At 45.6% G+C, this 20419-nt stretch overlaps 5 protein-coding genes across 5 annotated transcripts; 1 reads left to right on the top strand and 4 right to left on the bottom strand.

Annotated features, from left to right (window-relative positions):
* Positions 1-3453: 3453 nt before the first annotated feature.
* Positions 3454-5268, bottom strand: H6S33_001623 (uncharacterized protein; the record flags this gene model as incomplete). The annotated part of the gene is made up of 2 exons (XM_044832971.1): positions 3454-3543; positions 3595-5268. 2 exons carry the CDS (start codon positions 5266-5268, stop codon positions 3454-3456), a joined length of 1764 nt encoding a protein of 587 aa, XP_044693684.1.
* A 3019-nt stretch (positions 5269-8287) lies between these two features.
* Positions 8288-9635, bottom strand: H6S33_001622 (uncharacterized protein; the record flags this gene model as incomplete). Its single annotated transcript, XM_044832970.1, has 6 exons — positions 8288-8387; positions 8455-8667; positions 8776-8885; positions 8968-9044; positions 9245-9290; positions 9462-9635. The coding sequence occupies 6 exons, from the start codon at positions 9633-9635 to the stop codon at positions 8288-8290; spliced, it is 720 nt and encodes a 239-aa protein (XP_044693683.1).
* A 1000-nt stretch (positions 9636-10635) lies between these two features.
* H6S33_001621 (uncharacterized protein) lies at positions 10636-13319 on the bottom strand (the record flags this gene model as incomplete). Its single annotated transcript, XM_044832969.1, has 15 exons — positions 10636-10835; positions 11484-11524; positions 11587-11662; positions 11722-11826; positions 11896-11960; positions 12015-12134; positions 12183-12196; positions 12262-12292; positions 12343-12465; positions 12518-12542; positions 12594-12639; positions 12696-12743; positions 12821-12883; positions 12940-12969; positions 13035-13319. The coding sequence occupies 15 exons, from the start codon at positions 13317-13319 to the stop codon at positions 10636-10638; spliced, it is 1272 nt and encodes a 423-aa protein (XP_044693682.1).
* A 2335-nt stretch (positions 13320-15654) lies between these two features.
* H6S33_001620 (uncharacterized protein) lies at positions 15655-16116 on the top strand (the record flags this gene model as incomplete). Its single annotated transcript, XM_044832967.1, has 1 exon — positions 15655-16116. One exon carries the CDS (start codon positions 15655-15657, stop codon positions 16114-16116), a length of 462 nt encoding a protein of 153 aa, XP_044693681.1.
* A 1506-nt stretch (positions 16117-17622) lies between these two features.
* H6S33_001619 (uncharacterized protein) lies at positions 17623-18792 on the bottom strand (the record flags this gene model as incomplete). Its single annotated transcript, XM_044832966.1, has 4 exons — positions 17623-17895; positions 17949-18067; positions 18152-18576; positions 18641-18792. The coding sequence occupies 4 exons, from the start codon at positions 18790-18792 to the stop codon at positions 17623-17625; spliced, it is 969 nt and encodes a 322-aa protein (XP_044693680.1).
* Between the last annotated feature and the right edge of the window lie 1627 nt (positions 18793-20419).

Raw genomic sequence — 20419 nt, 5'->3', positions numbered from 1 at the left:
GGATCCACAATCACCTTACCTATCATCTCTCCACCACACGAGCTCCCACAACTTCCAGCCCCTAGCCCCACCCGCCCCCATCCTATTACTTCGTCCAGAAAAGTGTTTACACGATATGCAACCTCAACCTGCAGGCGATCTTTTTGCTTGCAGGGCGCATAGGAAGCGGTCTAAGGATATAATCCCAGTTACACTAGATTGCCAGGCCGCACCACTCCATCTGTAGCCTTACGGCGATGGGAGTATCAATGTCAATGAGGATGGGGATGGCGTATATATCAGGAGCCATTTCAGACTGAATGTTGATTGAGTCTTAACCTGACTCTTCCTAACCCGATAATGTTTTCAGAACAATGCTAATTCGTTTACAGAGGAAAGATATTGATACAATCTCACTTGTATTATTCAATGCCAAGTTTTGAACATCCGTATCAGGCGGTCAAGATATCCGCAATCGGACAAGAAGAGCTCTAAAGGCCAACACAGCCATCCATAACCCCAACTACCCCCAGAAAACGTCGAGGCCTCCTCTACACCTAACCCTCAGTGTGCTGGTAATCTCTTGCTTCCCGCGAAGGGCGCATATAGAGTAGTATCGGTGTAATTGGTGTAATTGGTGTAACCGGTATCGGTTTCATCACTGATATACCCGTGCATTGACGCCGATACTACTCCACTTGCAGCCTGTATCGGGGAAGCAACACACAAAGAGGGGAGTATGAGTTGGGGGGGGGGGAAGGTACAATTCGTTATTGAAGCACTGGTGATGTATTGCGTCACCCTGGTAGTATTCGAGATCAACTTTGGGCTGGATTAGCGCACAGCACAGGATTAAGGTGTCAATGGGTCTTGCTAATAATAAGAGCTCCTTTTCTATACGATTTCTAAACCAGCTATCCCTACCTTCAGAAAAAAGCCAATCAGTCCGTTTAGGAAACACGTTACTTCCCATTCATTCTGTATGAATATTATTATGTAGTCACAGACCTCCCTTTACCTGATCCCGACTTTATAAACAGTAAAAACGTAGAAGCAACGACTGGTGGAGTATTATCAATCCATATTCGTTGGTCTATACCAAGCTCTTTGCGTCACCGGCCCAAATACGCTCCTCGAAATTGCCCCAACCGTAAGAACTATTTGTAGTTGGCCTGGCGCGAGGAAATATCTAAATCACACAATTGTCCATGCCTACTACTATACACATTACGCCGCTGGTTACCAGACACTCGATGACCGCTGACTGGCCGATACCCCAGACCAACCGCAGCATAGACTATCACTCGGCCCTTACATTCCATCCAACTCCCTCCCCCCCCCCCCCCAAAAAAAAAAAAAGATCGATCGACAACTCACCCGTGTACGAAGCCCCAACGATGCATACACCGAGAACGATACATACACCGAGAGAAGTAAATATCAAAAAACCAATCCCCAATTCGGTAGCAAAAACTGCAGCGAATTAGCACACGATGGTGGTGTGTACTAACCCGCCCGACCTGGGATTCGAACCCAGACCGTCTGGTGCTACAGCAACTTAGAGTTGGGATACTCCAGTTAGGCCATGTACTCGCATGTTGTTAGCTGCTACATTTGTTGTTTTAGCACCATAGGGATATGTGTAAGATGAAGCATGTCATGTGATGCGGGAGTAAATGTGCGAAAGACTGTGTTCGAGCTTTCCCACCACCTTCTCCAGGTGTAAAGAGCGGCCGTGCTCAACCACCACCACCACCACCACCAAAACACCGAGTGGGTCTGGGAACGAGGCTAGATGTGGCTTCGGAAGCGTGCAAGTTTCCCGGTTGATCACAAACGAATGAATGAATACGTGGTGTTTCTAGAGCTCCACTCGAACCACGGTTATCTGCCGGTCCGTTTCCGCGCCCCCTCCCTTAAACTACTATCGAGGTGTAAACAGCTGAGAACACATACTAGATTCACTCCGCAGACAAAGTGGTGTACTGGGGACAGCTGATATCAGAAAGAAAAACTCGAGCGAATCAGCCTAGCTACGCTCTATTCTTCCGGAGGTCGTGTGGAAACAGAGATGACCAAGTTAGATGACCGAGTTGAATATGTTTATGAGTAGACAGAGCAGGCAGCAAGAAATGCGTTGGTGTGTCAGCAGTTCAGGGCCGAAGCACTGTTCTAAACACAGAACATCTCTCTATATAATCTGCAATAACTACACACGCAGGCCTCTCCGACTATCATCAAGCTTAGTACCATCCTCCAACTCTTCCCACGCACGCCTCTCTCAATACTATCTGGAAACAGAAAGGAGTACTCGGTCCCTACAGCACAAGAGGGAGGAGGAACGGATAGTTTGCAGCATCGACTACAAGAACCACGGCCTGAGACGCCACAACCAACAACCCAGAGGAAGGATCTACAATCTCCAACTAACAGAGGGGGGGAAGCCTACGCCTCCAGCACCAACATAAAAAAATATAATTTCACCAATTCCGGTGGGAAGGGAGTTTCGAAATATTAACATCAGGGTTAGGGTTGCGCATCATGAAATAAAAAAATTAAATTCCAGGGACAAATATTCGTGAAAAGGCAATTTCTCTCATTATATAGAAGTTCCTATTGCTAAGTATATACCGCGACCGGAGGTGTAGTCTACTTGGACTCCCAGATATAGGATCGAACTCGCCGTGTCGGTTTCGAGATGTCTTCGCCGGGCGAGTGTAGGCTAGAAACTATATCAGGCGGTATCCGGCCGGGTTAGTCGCCCCCGACATCCCTATATAGTCGTGCGAATCGGGACGCGCGCGGCGGAGTGTGCGGGCCCGGGCCCGGGGTCAATGATCGTTCATCCTGTTCTTGAACCTGCAGCTGTAGCTGGTGTAACCGGACCCCACCACCGAACGTCTTATTATTCTCGAGATAGAAGAAATGGTATTTGTTAACCCCCGCATCCGGTTTTCCAATATTTACTCTACTACCAAAAGTAAGAACCTCAAGAAGAAGAAGAAGCCGTAGTCCCATCCCAAATTCAAAAGGAGATAAAACCCACTCTACTCTACTATATAGCTACCTCTAGTTAACCCAGCCCGCGGCTGGGAATGAGCAGAAATAGCAGAATCCCGAATCTAGTTCTACCAAAAACCAAAAACCAAGAAACCGATCACGACCAATGATCTTATAGGAGTATAAATAAATATAAATAAATAAAGAAACGTCGCCTGTCAAGGCGGTACAGTTCCAGTCGAGTTCTACTCTGTAAACTAATTACGGAAATAAAGAAATAAAGAAATAAAAAAGGAGCCCAAGAAAAATGAAAGAGAGAAAGAAAACTAAACGCTATAATAATAATAAAAAAAGACTTTTCCTACTCCACTCCAATACAAACATTTCCATCGACAAAAAAAAGGTGAAAAAAAGAGCGAAAGGCACGACCCAACCCAACCCCACCAACCCACCAACCCGCCAACACCTCACCACCTACTCCCTCCCATACGCATCCAACACACTCCTACTCGCCACAAAGCTAAACCCGCCAAACGGGTCCTCCCCCACGCCCTCCCCCCTCTCCTGCCCAACCCCCCGTCCCTCACACCTCACGCCCATCAACCCCGCGCCCACGCCCTCCCCCACCACCGGCGGCGACAAACTCAACCCCGTAAACTCCGCGCTAAAATTCTCCGCGAGCTCCGGCTCCGTAATAAACGGGACAATCGGCGGCTCGACCTCCCGCCGCTCCAGAGCGTCCCAATCAATCTTGCGAAAGAAGCGGTGTGCCTTAATCGTCGCCAGGTCCTTCGGCATGTTATACCCCAACCTCTTTGTCGGATCCTTCCTAAGGAGCCGGGTGATAAGGTCCTTAGCCTCAGCGCTAAGGAAATATGGCAGCGAGAGCTTCTGCTTCTGGATGCGCTCTGCGACCTTCTTATGGCTGTTACCGCGGAAGGGGGGGAAGCCCGTCATGAGGTCGCAGGCGAGGGCGCCGACGCCCCACCAGTCGACTTCGCAGCCATACTCCTTCTCACCGTTTCCTTGGAGGACCTCCGGCGCCATGTATTCGGGGGTGCCCAGGAAGCTGCGGCACGCGCTGTCGTCCGTCTTGACTTTGCTGAGGCCAAAGTCAGTTAAGAGGAGGTTTCCGGTGTGGTCGAGGAGGCAGTTCTCCGGCTTTAGGTCGCGGTAGACGACGCCGACGTTGAGGTGCAGGTGCGAGAGTGCCAGGACTAGCTGCGCGAGGTAGAACACGGCGGTGGGCTCTGGCAGCATAGTCTGCTGGGACAAGTGGAGGAAGAGCTCTCCGCCCTGGGCGTACTCAAGGATGAGGTAGAGCTTCTCATGGTCCTGGAAGGCATAGTAGAGCTTGACCACAAACGGATGGTTGACGGACTCGAGGATAGCGCGCTCGGTCTGGGTCTGCTCGACCATCTTCTTGTGGACGATGAGGGATGCCTTCTTGAGCTGTTTCTGGGCATACAGCTTGCCGGTTTCGCGGTGGCGCACGAGGACCACGGTGCCATAGGTGCCCTTTCCAAGACAGCGCAGCTGCTGGAAGTCATCGGCATGCATCTTCCGCGGAACTGCGGCAGCAGAAGGCGCGACATAGTCCTCGTCGAGAGCGACCTCGTAGGTCTCACCCGGGGAGGGAATGTCACCAGCCTCGGAGCAGACGGAGGTGTCGCTGCTGTAGACGATAGATACGAGGTTGCCCGGGTCCGCCTGAGAGAGAAGCGACGAAAGACCGCTAGGGCGTGGGGGTGACGAGGACCTAGACGAGCATGTCGAAGACGTGGCCGTGACCGGGCGCTTCATGAATGTCCAGTCCGGCTCTGCGAGTCCCCCCAGCTTGCTCCATGCATCCTCTGCGCTCTTCATGCTGCCTTTCTTTGGCGTCTCGAAATCGGCATCAAACTTGCTCAGATCGCGAATCTGGTTCTTCTTCGCGGCGTTCTTGCCCTTCTTGTTTTTCTTCTTCCTACCGCCGGCGCCGGCGGTAGGCTTCTGGGTGCGCTCGTCATCACTCGGGGCACGACTAGTTGCGCGCGAGGATACCTCCGAGTGCGCAAACAACTGACTGAGACCTCCGGGGGCCGGGGAAGTCTTCGCTACGCTAGCAAGTGTATGGACACTCCCGGCGCCGTCGACATTCGCGGCCGCGGTGATCGAAGCCCGGCGGCGCCCGCCTCCGAAACCGTAGATCGGCTTGACATCGGTGTTGGCAGGCGCGAGGGCAGGCGGAGCGATCAGGCCCGGTCGCCCGCGCGGGGTGTGGTCGTTGGGGTAGAGGGGTGTGGTCATAGTGCCGGTTGTATCCGTGACTGCTACTGTGAGTGCTTTTTTTTAATTTTTTTCACACCCTCTTGTCTCTGCACGTGGGTGACAGGGGCAGCAGGAAGGGGTAAATTCGTGGGGGAATTTAAATTTTTTTTTATGAAGCAGCCAACGACAGTTTGTGTGGGTGGCGTGGATGCGGCAGGTCTTTGAGCGGTTGGTAGAGACAGCTGTGATGTATGTGAAATCTAGAGATCGGAAATCTCACTGCGATGCCAGATCAAAGCAGGTGCTCCCTCCGAGATCCTTTTTGTGGAAAATTTGTTTTTTTTCCTCTCACTCTCCTTCCCTATTCTTTTTCAGGGGCGTAGTGCGACGGATAGCAGCAGGAGCAAGAAAGGTGAAATGTTTGAAACGATAGCGTCGGAAAGATGTAGTGTAGGCGAAACTTCCATGAGAAACGTTTTGTTAGTTTGGGGGAGGTTGATTTTTAGGCGGGTGTTTTGTCGGTAAGCGGTGATTGATTTTGTGGTGAGGAAGAAAAAAAAAGAAGGGAGGGAAGAAGACGAGGGGGGGGGGGAGGTTTTGTATGAAGAGAGATTTGGGGGGGGGGGGGGGAGGATAGAAGGAGGGAAGGGTGGATGGATGGATCTGCTTGCTTGCTAGCTGTCTAAGAAAGCACACCTATGTCAGTATGTAATGTTAAAAAATGTCTGATTCCCGGCGTCTCTCTCAGTCAGTCTCTGTTTGTGCTGTGGGGAAGGGGAGGAAGGCTATTCGCGGAGGAAAGCTAGCTAGGGAGGAAGAGCGCGTTTTGCTCTACAAAAAAAAAAAAAAGATATGCACTGCAGATTGAGTAAAAGCGCTGGGTTCGAGTTACTCAGACAAAGCGTGGGAGCGATGGATCATACACATGTCACCCTTTGAGTACTCTATTTCTATATGAAGTACCCGGTGCCATCATGCAACCCTGGACAGCACTCGCCCTCCTCAGGCTACATAGAAATTTAGAATTGCAGTGCGGTGCGTGTAGGTACTCTATCTGCTCTTCTCTGCAGCATGCACACTCTCGATCGATTACTCAACGCCTCCCCCGTATATAGAACAGATGAGCCCCGTTTGACGTCAGCTGGGGAGAAAGGGTGACAGACTGTCGCTCCTTCTTGGTGTGTGTGTGCAGCCGCTGTTCACCACTCACAACACACAGAAACATTTCCCCCACAATCACCAACTCTCGGCTATCCCACAAAAACAGATAGAGTTAACCGCAGCGCTTGTTGAAGCGAGAACTAGTGAGCGGGAGACGCTCCCGATCGGGCCGCAAGGGGGAAAGAAGCTTGTCGGGTTTGTGTTGTGTGCTGTGTTGTGTTGCAAGCATATCCCTGAACTCACAAAGAGTCACCCGCTTTCTGTGTCCATCACTTCTAATCACTCGGCCTGGTCCATGCCCACATTGTTTAAATCATCAAGATTCCTAGAAATCGCCCGTATATAACGCTCCATCTTCTTACAGCTTCTGCGTATGATGATATGTAAGTTTCCAAGGTAAGAACACCCCATAGGCTATGGTCTACTGGCGATCCCCCCCTCAACCCTTCTTTAGAGCAGGCGCATCGTTTTTCTTTGCCATCTCCCCACGTAAACTACTTTTCATAACCATTCAAGGCGAGGTCTTGAAGGTCACCGTCGGGCCATCATGGCCAGGAGCGCTACTTGTGGCCCAGAAGAGCCAACGTACGCCTAGCTTTATGTCATCTGGAATGAGATCAGTCGCTGACAAGCATACCGAATTCCCCATTTCAGTTTCTTGAGGGAAAACCCAATATATCCGCTTTTGATGCCTACTAGGTGAAGGTAGAATATAGCGTGATAAAACCGACTGGTAAGTGTTCTGCTCGATAGGGGAACACCGACCATCAGGAACGTTCCTCTATGGACCAGGCAGCTGGGGAACACCCCGGTATCATCAAGATAGATCACTTGTTCCCTAACCATCCAGTCCATATGTTTGGGTCGGAATATCCATCTATGTAGTCTCTAATCAGCCTGAACATTTTCCTCATGGAGAGCATATATCCTGTCTTTGATTGTCCAACTCTATCCCCTTAAACTGCTGCAGATCGTGGTCGTGGACGATGCACACACAACGAGTAGAACCACGGAGTGCTATACTGCGGTGTCATGCCACTTTCATATACAAACACATGGGTCTTCCATGTTTTGCCTCGACACATATTCCGGTGCATCTAGTCAACAACTAACCTCCGTACCATGGAGTAACTTGCCATATTTCTTATTGTCTGGCCCGCAGGGGAATTACTACAGACAGATAGCTGATCAACTATGAGATATAAAAGGCAGTGCTTCTCTGAATTTGATGAATGATGACCCGGCCCAGAGACAAGGGACTTGAGTTTGAAAACATTTCTGAAGCTCGATTAATCAGTCCAACAGAGAGTTTGATATGGTTTGCCCGGCTATGAAGTAATGTAGTACTTGTAGATGATATGAATGTAGCATTAGCTTCGATGAGGATGCGGTATTGCTTATGATGAAGTTCAGATAGAGATTATGGAACAGAGCTAGAGTCGTGTAGTAGGATATTAACAACTGGTTGCGGGGTGGTAGCAATTTTTGAAAGAACCGTTTCATCTACTCCGGCCCCCGAAATTTATAATGAGGGGAAGAGGGGTTAGGCAGCCGTTATCAAGTTACATGTAGTTGCCCTTCAGCGCTCAATCCGATTCGTAATAACGAGGTTAACGCGCTTTTCTGCTTTAATTAAGTACATAAGTGCGACACTAGTACTCACATATTTGTGATTTGAAGTTTGGAGCACTAACTATATGTACTCTACATGTATTATTACTAGTAGTGCAGATCTTTATACATGTATGAGTGCGAATTATCAATGGTATACCCTTGTTGTACCGCGTTTAATTTATAATATAACTACATAACTCAATGTAGGAACGTTCCCTTAACCAACAGGTTTAGACTGGAAAATAACCAAAGCTTTAACTCATCGGCGGTATATTACCGCAGCCTACTTCAATCTGATCATGTTCAATCCGTCAAAGGCAGGTAGAAGCACATGCTCCACTCTTGGGTCATCCTTGACAAATTTATTGAACCTGTCAATATGCCTAAATTCTCTTGATCAGTTTCCTTATTTCGGTTGTTTTTCAAAATATCAAGAAGCAAAAGTCTTACAAGTAGTTTCCCATTTGACCTTCATCCTTGCTAGCTGGATTGCGTTCTGAGTTATCCGCAACTAGACCACGTTTCAAAGCATTATCCGCAATGATGATGCCCTTTGGCGACAAGAGGTTGAGTTTGAGAACCTTTTCGAAGTATGTTACGTAGCCGTCCTTATTTGCGTCGATGAATACGAGGTCAAATTTCTGACCAGCAAGAGAGTCAATGCTGAAGGCGGTAATGATAGATTAGCTGAGATCAGATAATTGTGCAAGTCGCTGCATAATTCAAGGATCTTGCCTAACGAGAAATATTGTCACTTGCTAAATGTCTTACTTTGTTTCAGCATTTCCTTCGATGACCTTAATAATGCTATCCACCTTTGTCTTGACAAATGTCTCCTTGGCAAAGTCGGTAGATTGACCCGGGATGTCGAGACAAACGATCTTTGTAATACCAATCAGCAAATGCAGCCTAATATTAATGCGTGTCACAAAAAAGTAATTAATCCTAGGCGTATATACTTACTTCTGCATCGGGCTCATCTTTCAGGGCCTCAACCCAAGCAAGCGCTGAATACCCTGTAAACATACCGATTTCGAGAACTTGTGAATTCGTCAATATCGTCTAAATGAAGGTCGAAGAAGATATAATTGCATGTTGATATGCCGGAGGAGAATAAAGGAACGATAAGCAGATTTGTGAAGAACAACATAGATTGCTGGTCAAACACATCTCAGACTTCATAGATATATATGAGGGATAGGTCGTCTAAAAAAGCAAACAAGATATTAAAGCGACTTACCTCGTTTAACGCCTTGTGCTCTTGCGAAGAATATCAAGAACTGTGCCTATAACAACACCTAAGTTAGTGACAGAAATCTAAAGCCTATAGAATTGCAATGCTCGAACATTGCAATATCATGCAATGAGTTCGATCAAACACGCCGTAAGAGAAGACGATAGGAAAGGCCTTGCTCTAGTACATATATTATATCCACCGACTAGAAGTTTATACATACCTGTAGGGTGTTAATCATCATATCCGCATCATTATTTGTCTTCGTGGCCCATTCAATAGTGTTATTACGGTGTTCATCGATGTACTTTGGGACAGCTGTTGAGTGGTTGATGCAATACTCATGTACAGCATTGCCGACCTCAGCATTGGGGTAGAGCTCAGTAGCGGTATACATCTTGACGACAGGTATGGTTTTTGGGTTTCAATAACTTGAGCGGATATCGAATAGCTTCGGTTTTATGACTCGAAGTACTTTGGCAGCTGGATAGAGAAGGTTGCCGAGGCTTGGCCGAAGGTTACCAATCAACCCCCAGAGTTACAGATTCTCGCCCTTACCCGTACGCGCGGGGAAGCCCAGTGGGGAAACCCAGTTACCCCAGCCCATGAGTACCGGGTGTTCACCATTAATGTGAAGAACTCTGCTTCATTGGTTGAAAATGCAGGGATTTTATATGGGAGCCACGAATGACAACCAATTATCATCAATCACACCGGCCTTAGCGCACCAAATTTGTATGGGGAAAAAAGTCTGAAGAACTTTCATATATCTTCACTCAAAAATCTAAATATTTTGCTAAAAATACAAAAAAATAACTGCAGAATAGCGCTGGCTCCCAGCTTCCTCTAGGTAATATTGTGAGCTCATAAGCCCTTGTTGGGAGTGTTTTTTGATGAAACTGGGTGCAAACAACAGTCAAATTGCGGTCTCGGAGGTTGCGTTGCAAAAGATGGGGGGTAGCCTATTCAAGTATTTTTTCTGGCGCCAAGTATCATTTTCTGCAGCTTCAACCAATCATACGCCAAAAAAGCGTTCTTCAGACTAACCCACAACCCCCGGTACATAAAGGTTCTACATGTGCGTACTACTGATACCGTATGCAGATATCTCATCCCTTGTTGCGTCATCGTCTAACCCAATTCATGCTAATGCGGCTATCTCGGCTGACAAACAAGCATTGCCAAGACCCAGGAACCAGGGTTCGGTTTGTGTCGCAAAAATACCAAGAATCTGATAAGATAATCGTGATCACTGCAAGATATCACTGTAAGATATATTGACTTATCCCTAGTGCCTAGTATAGACCGTGCATACTGTGTACAAATTCCACCAAGATTATTTACAAGATACGTGGTACCTGGACTCCTCAAGAACCGCTACCGTTCTCCAGTATAAACTAATGCACAAATCTAAAATCCAATCTCTTCATACCCTCATCTTTTGTGGTTTCTATGTACTCCGCCTGTTCACCTCTTGACATTGCTTCCCAAACTCTTGTACGTCTTGCATTTCGTTTGATGTAATAACCTTTGATGATCCAAAACAGGACAATATTGAAGCAACATATGCCGAGGAGAGTCTTATTTCCTCTACGATCTATTCGGTCTATTAGTGAGATCCTTTAGATTGCTTCAAGAGGGGACTTTCATAGTGGCTTATCATCATCTCTATAAATATTAGTCGCGACGATGTTTCCAGCTTGCACAAACCTAATTTTGAAATCTCATCAGCATATATTTGTTGGCTTTAGTTCTAGGAATGATAACAAACATATTATACAAAGCGGCACTGACAGCTCTTGTTCGCACAGTGTTTGAGTTTCTCGAGTTCCTGAGAGGCTGAGGTTAGTACTGCGACAGTGATTCAGTAGCTTTAAGGTATCTTAGAAAGAAACACACCAGGCGACCAAGATGGCATGACAATATGGGTATGAAAGTAGCCCTGTTAATAGAGCATATCGAACCCATGGGCTAGCATCATCTGGCAGGGCCACAAGTGCAATCAACCATGGTAAGATCCATATATTGCTGATTGATGATATCAAGCTTCGCTCATTCACCCATTCGCTTACTTTTGAAATTATCAAGAGCTATCAGTGCACAGAAGATATTAGTAAACACCCTTATAGAGAAGACTGGGCTTGTAGTGCCTACGTTAACCATAAATAAAAATTGACTCGGAATTGTCAAGAGGTTTGACTCAAAAACAGAAAACCCGAGATTGCGCAAGTTTAAGGATAAGTACGTTCCGGGAGGTTGTGCAGGAATATAGACAAGGATGCCAAGCTATTCGTCTGTCAGCTATACCATGAATCCGATGTTAAGGTTTTGATATATTCACAATATACATAGGCCATAAATCGTAGTCTTTGAGCGATTTCAACAGTTTGACAGGGCCAACCGCTTGTCTGTTATGCATGTCACCTGATGCCGCCAATATTAGCATCCGCCAGAGCATTGATAACAGTTGAGACGTTACAAACCTTTGGATGGATCGTCGCGCAAAAGTCGATTAACTAGAATAAGTTCCTCTTTTTCCGAGAACCAACCATTTTTCCCCCTAGCCCAGTTTGCTGTCTGCGTAGGCCCTGATTTATTAAGAGAGGTCTGTGTTAGCTGAATGAATATAATTTAATAGCAACAAAATGGCGAAACACCTGGGGGCATCAATATCCAACTGGCAAATCCAATGATAAAGGTAATGGTCCCCTCGATCAAGAACCTGAAAATTTGGTCAATTGTATCTCTTCATAAGGTAAAGAGTGAATTTGCTTACAGCCATTGCCAACCACCCCATCCGCGAATCCCGCGCATCTTAAGAATACCCGCCGCTAGGAATGAGCCAATGATGTTACATGTGCTGATGGCTGTCCAAAACCATGCTAACCGAATTGGCCTAAAGCTATAAGTAAAACTTCCCTGGAAGGGCACTTATGCAACTAACAGCTCTTTAGATTTCTATCTCGAGAAAATCCTAATTAGTAAATGTGGTTTTATGGTGTGTAGAAGGGTCAAATATTTACATAAAAATAAGTCATATATAAAACAGCATCTCTATATAAAAGGTTAGTGATTTCTTTAAGATATACTTCCAGGTAACCTACGGGATAAACCCTCCCATGAAAATGCCTAGAAGAGCTCGAACCAAATAGTATCCGGTTTTCGAAGAAAGGCCAGCCTGAGAAGCACTGACTAACGACCAAGAGACAATGATAAAGGGGATCCATCTGTATGGATATTAGCGTTGATCTAATCGCTATGTCGTGGTTGGAGAAATACCTATCTGGTCCTACTTTCTTGCTGACTGGCTGAAGTTAGATGCGTCGATTATTAATAGCAGTGTAATGTGACTTACTGAGACCACTAGGAAGTTCCGCAGATAGAAAGCATACTAGGAATATCTATTCCGTAAATGTTAGATAATCCGAGTAGCCAAAGGCTGAGGAATTAGGCTCACAGTTTGTCCATAGTTGAAATCATTGGTATTCATACCGAGGTCATCGAGCTTTTGTTGTGGTTAGCTTTGCTGTTGTCGATCTAAGAAACCTTCATTCTCAAGCCAGTAGGGGTGAGTATAATTACCATGTTATCGCTGATAGCACGATTGATGTTTCTGCGGTTCAAGTCTAGGGCGCAAAACATGATCTAATGACGAATGTTAATGATTCACCAACAATGCAAAATGTTGGGTTTATTATTACCCAAGTCCATGACATGATCCTCCAATCAATCTAGAACGTCGAATTCAGGTTAGCATGACATAAGGGAGTACAGATGACACATAAGATAGGATTACCTTGCGAAGGAGTTTCTTTTCCTCCTTGGCAGTCCACTTAAAAGAAGGATCAAAACGATGTCTTCCCTCATACGTTGCCTTCTCATAAACACCTCTCCAATAACTGGCGACTTGCTCATCTTCAAAGATATGACCTCCTTGTGATCCATAGTCGCCCTCTACCAGCCCGCTCTCATTGCTCGTGTCGTCAAAACTAGAGCTCGCTGATCCATCGATGGCTTGCTTTTCAATCACATCTGGCATGTGAGATGACGGTGCCTTAGAGCTGGATTTGTCGGTACTCATTATTATTGCTTGCAAAACCCAAGACAATATTATAGCGACAGGTTAAACAAATACTCTATAGAGCTGTTTCTCTTGGAATTGTGTCTCAGCATTGTTTTCGGGGCGGCAGCAAGAGTATATATATTCACATCGAATCCTACTGCCGCTGCAATCAACAGTGTCAATTCCTGGTTCCCGGTATTCAAGCCTAAGGGAACAACCCTCCCATCGCAGATATTCACAATGTTATCGTTGAAATTCCGTCATTTTAGCCTATGTTAGTCTGTCCATACTATCCAGCGGAGCTCCCCAGCTGCCTTATCAGCAACAAGAACGTACACAGATAGCAGACCGAACTCTTGTAGGTCCAGCTCCGAAGGTACTCTGTCCATATTCTGCAAGATCTTCACATTATTACTGGATGGTGTCATCAAGTATCTATATGGTGATGCGATTCCCTTGGGGAAGGTACAAATCTGCGAACCGCTGCAATGATTTAGTTGACGTGATTTGTAGTGAAATCGCGAAAGTCGCTGTTGATGGCTATCGATATAATCAACAAACAATTACTAGAGCAAGCGGGGTATATAATTCTCGGTAAACTCTCCGGATTATCTCCACAGTTTATCTCAAAGGCCGATAATTTGGAAGATACGTCGATGTATATCGATCGATAGTCAAAACCGAATCACGTGATCTGGTCTACAAAACCTGTGCGTAATGATGGCATTTAACAAAAATAACGGTTTCCGAAGCAATTCTACCAAGAAAGTATTTGGTAGTGCTAGGGAGATTACTACCATACCATGTAGTTCGAAGGACAGGACAAATAGCTAATCCAGTTAGTACCATCAACTACACACATAAACGTGGTTACATTTGCAGACATCAGCATCCTGGCCAATATTTCTTTCGACTTCCACTCGGTTTTATATAATACTAGTGAGGAGCGGCCTCCGGCCGCATATAAAATTAAACATCAGTTCGAGGAACCGCCGATATCAAAAGAAAAGTATGTAAAGATCCAGAAAACTCACAGCTCTATTTAGTGTTTCGAATTGAACATAGAGCTCTATACAATGGTGTTTCGAATTGAACATACAGCTCTATACAATGGTTCGGAATAGAGATCGATTCCTCGCACGCAGTCGGGGCCGCCTGCCGCGCAGCGGCAGGCTGGGCCCCTCCTTGCTCGCGTGAAGTGTTAGTTTCGGAAAAGCTCAAGAAGAACCATTGATGGAAAGTATAAAGGTTATAACGTTGGTCAGAGGGGCTATTATATATCATGACAGAGCTCGTGGTTTGATGACTTAAGAAAACATGCATGAAAACATGCATGTTGTCTCCCTTAATGCACCAATTCTTTGTGTATCGACAGCTGTAGCCCACCGGACTATACTCTAGAGATGGGAGGTAACTAACCAGCCAATAGAAACCTTTCGTGATGACAGAGATACCTGACTATCCTATTTAGAAATTCAAGCTACATGTAGTCCCCCCGCACTAGCACCTAGCGTTCGCGGCCAGATGCCAAGACCTGTTGCTTCACTTTCTATCACTCGTTACGAACCGGAACTTACACTTGTCCGAAGAAAATGAAAACTCCCTACATACCTCTTATCTCGAGTATCACAAGTAAAGGCAGGCGACTAAAGGTACTTCGACAGAGTATTTATCGATAGGTACATTTTTTTTTACATGTATTTGTATGTATAGAAATATTTGGACCACAGAAACTCACTCGATTTCGGTTTTTTTTAAGAGACTAGCCAAACTTGGCTAAAGGATAAGCAGAACATTCCTCCGGTTTCCGATAAGGCTGAAACACCACAAAAAGCTTCTTAGGCCCGCTCTAAACTCATCCAATCCTCTTTTGACGTGTGGGATCGAAATCCCTCAAATGTTACACCAGTGAAAGGACGCATCATAATCAACCGGAAGGCGGGTTATTGCTGATGAGAAGACAGTGCTTGGGGAGTAAATAAATACAGCTCAATTCCGACCTGACTGCCGCACGTTTTCACTGTCGTGTAGTTACCTATCTGCCTATCGACTTTTCCGTAGATAGAGAGGGACGGGCCAGATATGGGAAGTGCATGCCATGAACCAAACCGCAAAAAGCCGAAGCGACAACGCCAGCCAGCATCGTGAAGCTGCCAGTAGCGAATTCTCTTCCGTTGCACGGGGCTCGATCATGAGACTTCTTCTAGTACTTATTCTCCTTCCTCCTTTCCCCTTAATTTTATCACTCTTCCTCTTTTACAGTTCCTAATATTTACTGTCTATCGTTTTCTCAAGTTTATTTGCTTTGATTCCAAGGCTCCCTTTTATTGACTTGCTTCTCATATCAACCAATATGACCACTGAATCTCCTTTCGTGATCCTTGATGTCCCCAACAAGGGCCAATCTGTATTCGCCGTACGATTCATTCCCGCCGGCACCTCACTCTTTCAGGAACCACCAATAATCACTGTCGAAGATGCGCCAGCAACCGCAAAGATCGTCTCGCTAAACCGTGCGTTCTCGCACTTATCATCAGAGCAAAAAATTGCCTACTTGAGCCTATGCAATTCTCAACCCGCTCCTGATACAGCTCTCACAGTAGAGGATATTGCGGTTCTTGGCATATGGAAAACGAACACCTTCGTCCTTGATGACCAGGGCATGATAAACGGGATTTTCCAGATGTCAAGCCGCTTAAACCATTCGTGCCTAGGAGGAGAGAATGCTCACTGGGAGTGGAGCGAGGAAGAAAAACTGATGAGGTTTTGGACTGATCGTGATATTGAGGTGGGCAAGAAATTTTTGGCTCGATAATTGATGATTTGGAATATTTTTATTGGGGTTGTGGCTGTGACGACGTGAGAGCATCCGAATGGAAACTAACAAGAGTCGTGAAAAAGGCTGGTGAAGAAATTACGCATTGCTACAGACCAGACTGGAGGATGGGGACAAAAAACAGGAGGGAAGCTCTGATGGAAAATTACGGATTTTGGTGTACATGCAAAGTTTGCGAAGGTCCTGAGGAGGATTAATGACTTGTTTCTGGTTTAAATGGTAAGCAGTGATAATGAAGTCTTCCCCTTATTAATTTCGATATAGCTCGAAATTCTCAGAAATGATGGCTTAAATACTTTATATTTGCTGACACTTCTTCAAGTAACTTATATCCTGCAGCATAGAATAGACTATACATAATTAATGCTATCTTGATGTAATTATATGGCTGTACTCATAACTAGATTAACATTCATTTCATGGATAATAACTAGATTGACAATTATACATACCCGGATCACTACAGCTTGAGGACCCCCAGTGGATCCGGCACGGAGTTAGTCCAGAAGGTTATAATTCTGGCATGTCTGGGACATTTTTTCTAGTGTCCACTATTAGAGTTTCAGTACCATGTACTGAAAGTAGTTAATCGATATACAGTATCAAAGATGGGAGTGGATCCGCCATAGTTTTTACCCAAATGCGGTGTGATGCACACAGCAAGAACATGGAACTACATGCTGCATTTTTCTCGATGCTCTCCAGCTCGATTTTATCCCATAAAACGTCAACGCTGACACCCCTCTTGTGAAACAAAAGGTCACAGCAAAATCGAGTAAGAGATCAGCAAAACTATCAGAAACTATTGGCTCTAGCCACGTCTTGGCCTTGTGAAAGAGGTGTCAGCATTGCCTCGACGGTTTATGGGATACTACTCCCGTAATACCCGTTTTCTCTGTAAATTACTAGGTCATGTAGGATACATGTGCCTGCATCTCAAGCAGAGTAGAATATATATGTAGCTCATGGAACAGAAGACTGTAGGACTGCTTGCACCCTTTCCCTGCCCCGAGCGGTCTCGTATGAGCGGGGCAGTGCTTTGTGGATTCATTCACTCGAATCCAGGCTTTTTGTTCGCTTCAGATCTGTGGCGAATCCCGTGTTGGGATTCTCAGGCTCAGTTACTTTATGTACTTTCTTTGTTTCAAGAGGATCAGCTAGCTTCACGTATGTGCGTGACGCACGTGACTTAGACGTATACGAAGATAAATCCATTCAATAATAAAACTGTTTGTATATATTAATTCATAGGATATAATACCTACAAAGTCATAAGCATTTCATTCGCGTGAATGGTAGATACTACATGTACTCCAATATAATCACAAACCAAAAATCAAATATATATAAAGAAAAAATACATATTATTTAACACAAACCTTTCGGTCTTTTGCCTTCATTAATTATCTTATCGCCTTTTCTAGTATCATTTTCATAAAGGAATACAAACAGTTACCAAGCACTCAACGTGCACAATTCATGCTGTTAAGAAGAAGTAACTATTGGCACAGTAACATTCAAGGCACCCAGAGGGGCTGTAAGCCAAGGAATGTCCATGCCGTCAACCTCCGTTCCATTGCCCACCACGTTCAGTGCAGCATTCCCGGTCACAATGACTCCAATAAGTGACCTCATGGCCGCTTCAGTAAAGTTGGCCCTGAAGTCATATTGGCGATCACCAGGTGAAATCGTGAGATTGGGAATCACACCAGAGCCGAGAGCCTGACCGTTGAGCGATAGAGCAATGTGCACGTTCCCCTGATATAATTTATTAGTCTAAGTTTGTGGAGTGAGGGTACTGGAGCATTTACCATCTCGATTGTTGCAACTGTGGGGTTAGGGATAAACACCTTTCCGCCGAGGTTGGCATCGGAGTCGTTGGTGATGATGCTGTAACTTTGGATTTCCATCCCCTCAAGTTTATTGAAACCTAATGTCAAGAATAAGCCATCAGCTAAATGGATACTTATAAGTGATTGCGTATTGATTTCGCCCTCCAGCAGAATTCACAAACCTTTCAACTCCACAACCTCATTGTAGTTAACCTTGGTGTGAAGTTTCCCTACATGAATTGTGGTTCGTCCCTTTATATCAAAGCTCAAGTCCTTACTGCTAAGCAACAATCCAGCAAAGCCTCCGAACTGCTTCATATCGGCAATCTCGGTGCGTTTATCCTGCACAATAATTGGAATATCACCACCACCACTGATCTCAGGCAGCGGAAGCGACATGAAGGCGTCCTCTGAGTCCGGAAGATAGAAGTTGACAGTCATAGGATCCAGTTTTGCGTGACTTGCGATCCCTGAGGCTCCTGATATGGTTGAATTGATGGATAGGGAGAATGAAGTGGCGTTAGGGTTCCGGATCTCCAAACTGTGGAGGGTAAGATGTGTTTGATCGAGCTCCTTCTGAGCAACAGCAGGGAGGATGGCGTAAACACTATTTGATAGATTAGTAACTGAAATACCAACTTGAAGTTGGTATGGTCTGTGGGGATATTCACATAATGATCATAATGACCAAAACAAACAAGCAGAAAGCTGCCAACCAGACCCACCACCGCTGCCTGCAGTGCCTAGCAAACTTGCCCCTTCTCTGGACAGGTGCGGCCTCGATATGTTCACCATCAGTGCCTTTGCTCGATGTAATAGCCATGTTTTAACGAGAAAGGTGTTTGTTGTTTGTTGATGAAGAGGACGAGTGGGTTGACCGTAACCGTTCTTCGCGTCTCCCTTGAGATTCTCTCCATTCCGGGGAAGGGAGCTTGATAAATAAACTTTGGGACGAGAGCATTTAAAGTGGGGTACACAGATTTCAAGGGCATTACGGGGGTGAATGGCCATCTTTACATTTATTTAACTGTGAGGGCTATTCCCAGAGGAGAAAATACCATTACATTACGCAACGAATAGCAGTTGTAGAACCCTCGTCGTATTGTTATTGTCCAATCTCTTAGAATTCGGCATCACATGTTGCCCAAGGGGATAGGCAGGTGTTGTTCGAAAACAACAATACGAGAAATGATCTGCACATAGAGACTTTGTGCAGAAACCTTCCTATGCATGTGAACATTGGATGTAACTTGATATTAGGCGTTGCACAAACAGAAACAACAAAAACCGAACCAAAGGTAGAAAATAATTAACGCTGCAGGCTGCAACTAGTTTCAGATTGGATCCATATGACCGGAAAATTATCTTGCTTTTTTTTAATAACCCCACTCGGAAACTACGGGTCTTTCCACAGGCTATCATTAATCAGCCAATTATCTTCCATCATTTCTCATAATCCTGTCAAATCTCCAGTTTACGATCCCCCCGAATCGAAGGAGACGACAGGATAAGCCAAAAAGCCGGTACCTGGCCTGGCGCTGTTTCGGGTACCTGGAGAGATTTAACGCCTAAGGGGCTTCTTTATTTTGACCGTTTTTTACTTGTCTTGAGCTGAGCTGTAAGCAGTGATAGGTGTTAGCTGTGCCAGCAAACTTGAGACCTAAATTTGCCCCCGACCTCCCTGCATCCAACCGGACATTCCCCGCTTCATATACTTTTAACCTGGGATGTGTAAATAGTAATGACGATATATCCCTACCCAGGTGGTGTTGAAACTTACAAAAGGGGGCCTTGGCAATCGCTACATTCGTCACATGTACTCTAGTAGCCTCGGCCTAAGATAGTAAGCGACCTTTTTCCCCATGGGGTTGCCGTCGCCAAGATTGCTTGTTCTGTGAAGCGAACAGGAAATCTATGCACTTGTGTATTGCGCTAGCTTGAGAAAGTAGATATTCCTTGATCTCTGGCATCTTTTGAGGATAGATATAGCGGGGCTGGTAAGATCCGAAATATAAAAGAAAACAACTCAGAAAGTTACAGGTGTTAGAGCCTAAATGGGCAGGTCGGAACGGATAAAAAACACTGGCGCCGGCCGGCCGAGTGATGGGTCATGTACCCTAACCGTGTAGATCTCAGGTTCCCGATTGGATGTAATTAGTCGTTTGGCGACTGTCAATTGGTTGGTGTGCAATATCATTATCGCTTGAAGATACCCATGGCCCAATTGGTATCGAAGGGGGTCGTCAATTGAGCGCATAGTCTTGTTCGGAGACTGAGACTATCCGCAAACGATGTTTTCTCCGTGTGTAGAGCGCAAGCAGGTCAGTTTCCCTTGTATCCTAGAAAGTGAAAGTTTAACGCTTTTGAGCGGCCCCTCTAGATTGGCGAATTTATCCAAACTGATGCTGTTTATCCATGACAGCGCGATGATACATATTCGGTCTGATTCA

This window comes from Morchella sextelata (assembly GCF_020137385.1).
Source record: "Morchella sextelata strain SCLS chromosome Unknown scls_11, whole genome shotgun sequence".
NCBI classification, from domain to species: Eukaryota; Fungi; Ascomycota; class Pezizomycetes; order Pezizales; family Morchellaceae; genus Morchella; species Morchella sextelata.
This window is presented reverse-complemented; position numbering and strand designations above follow the sequence as displayed.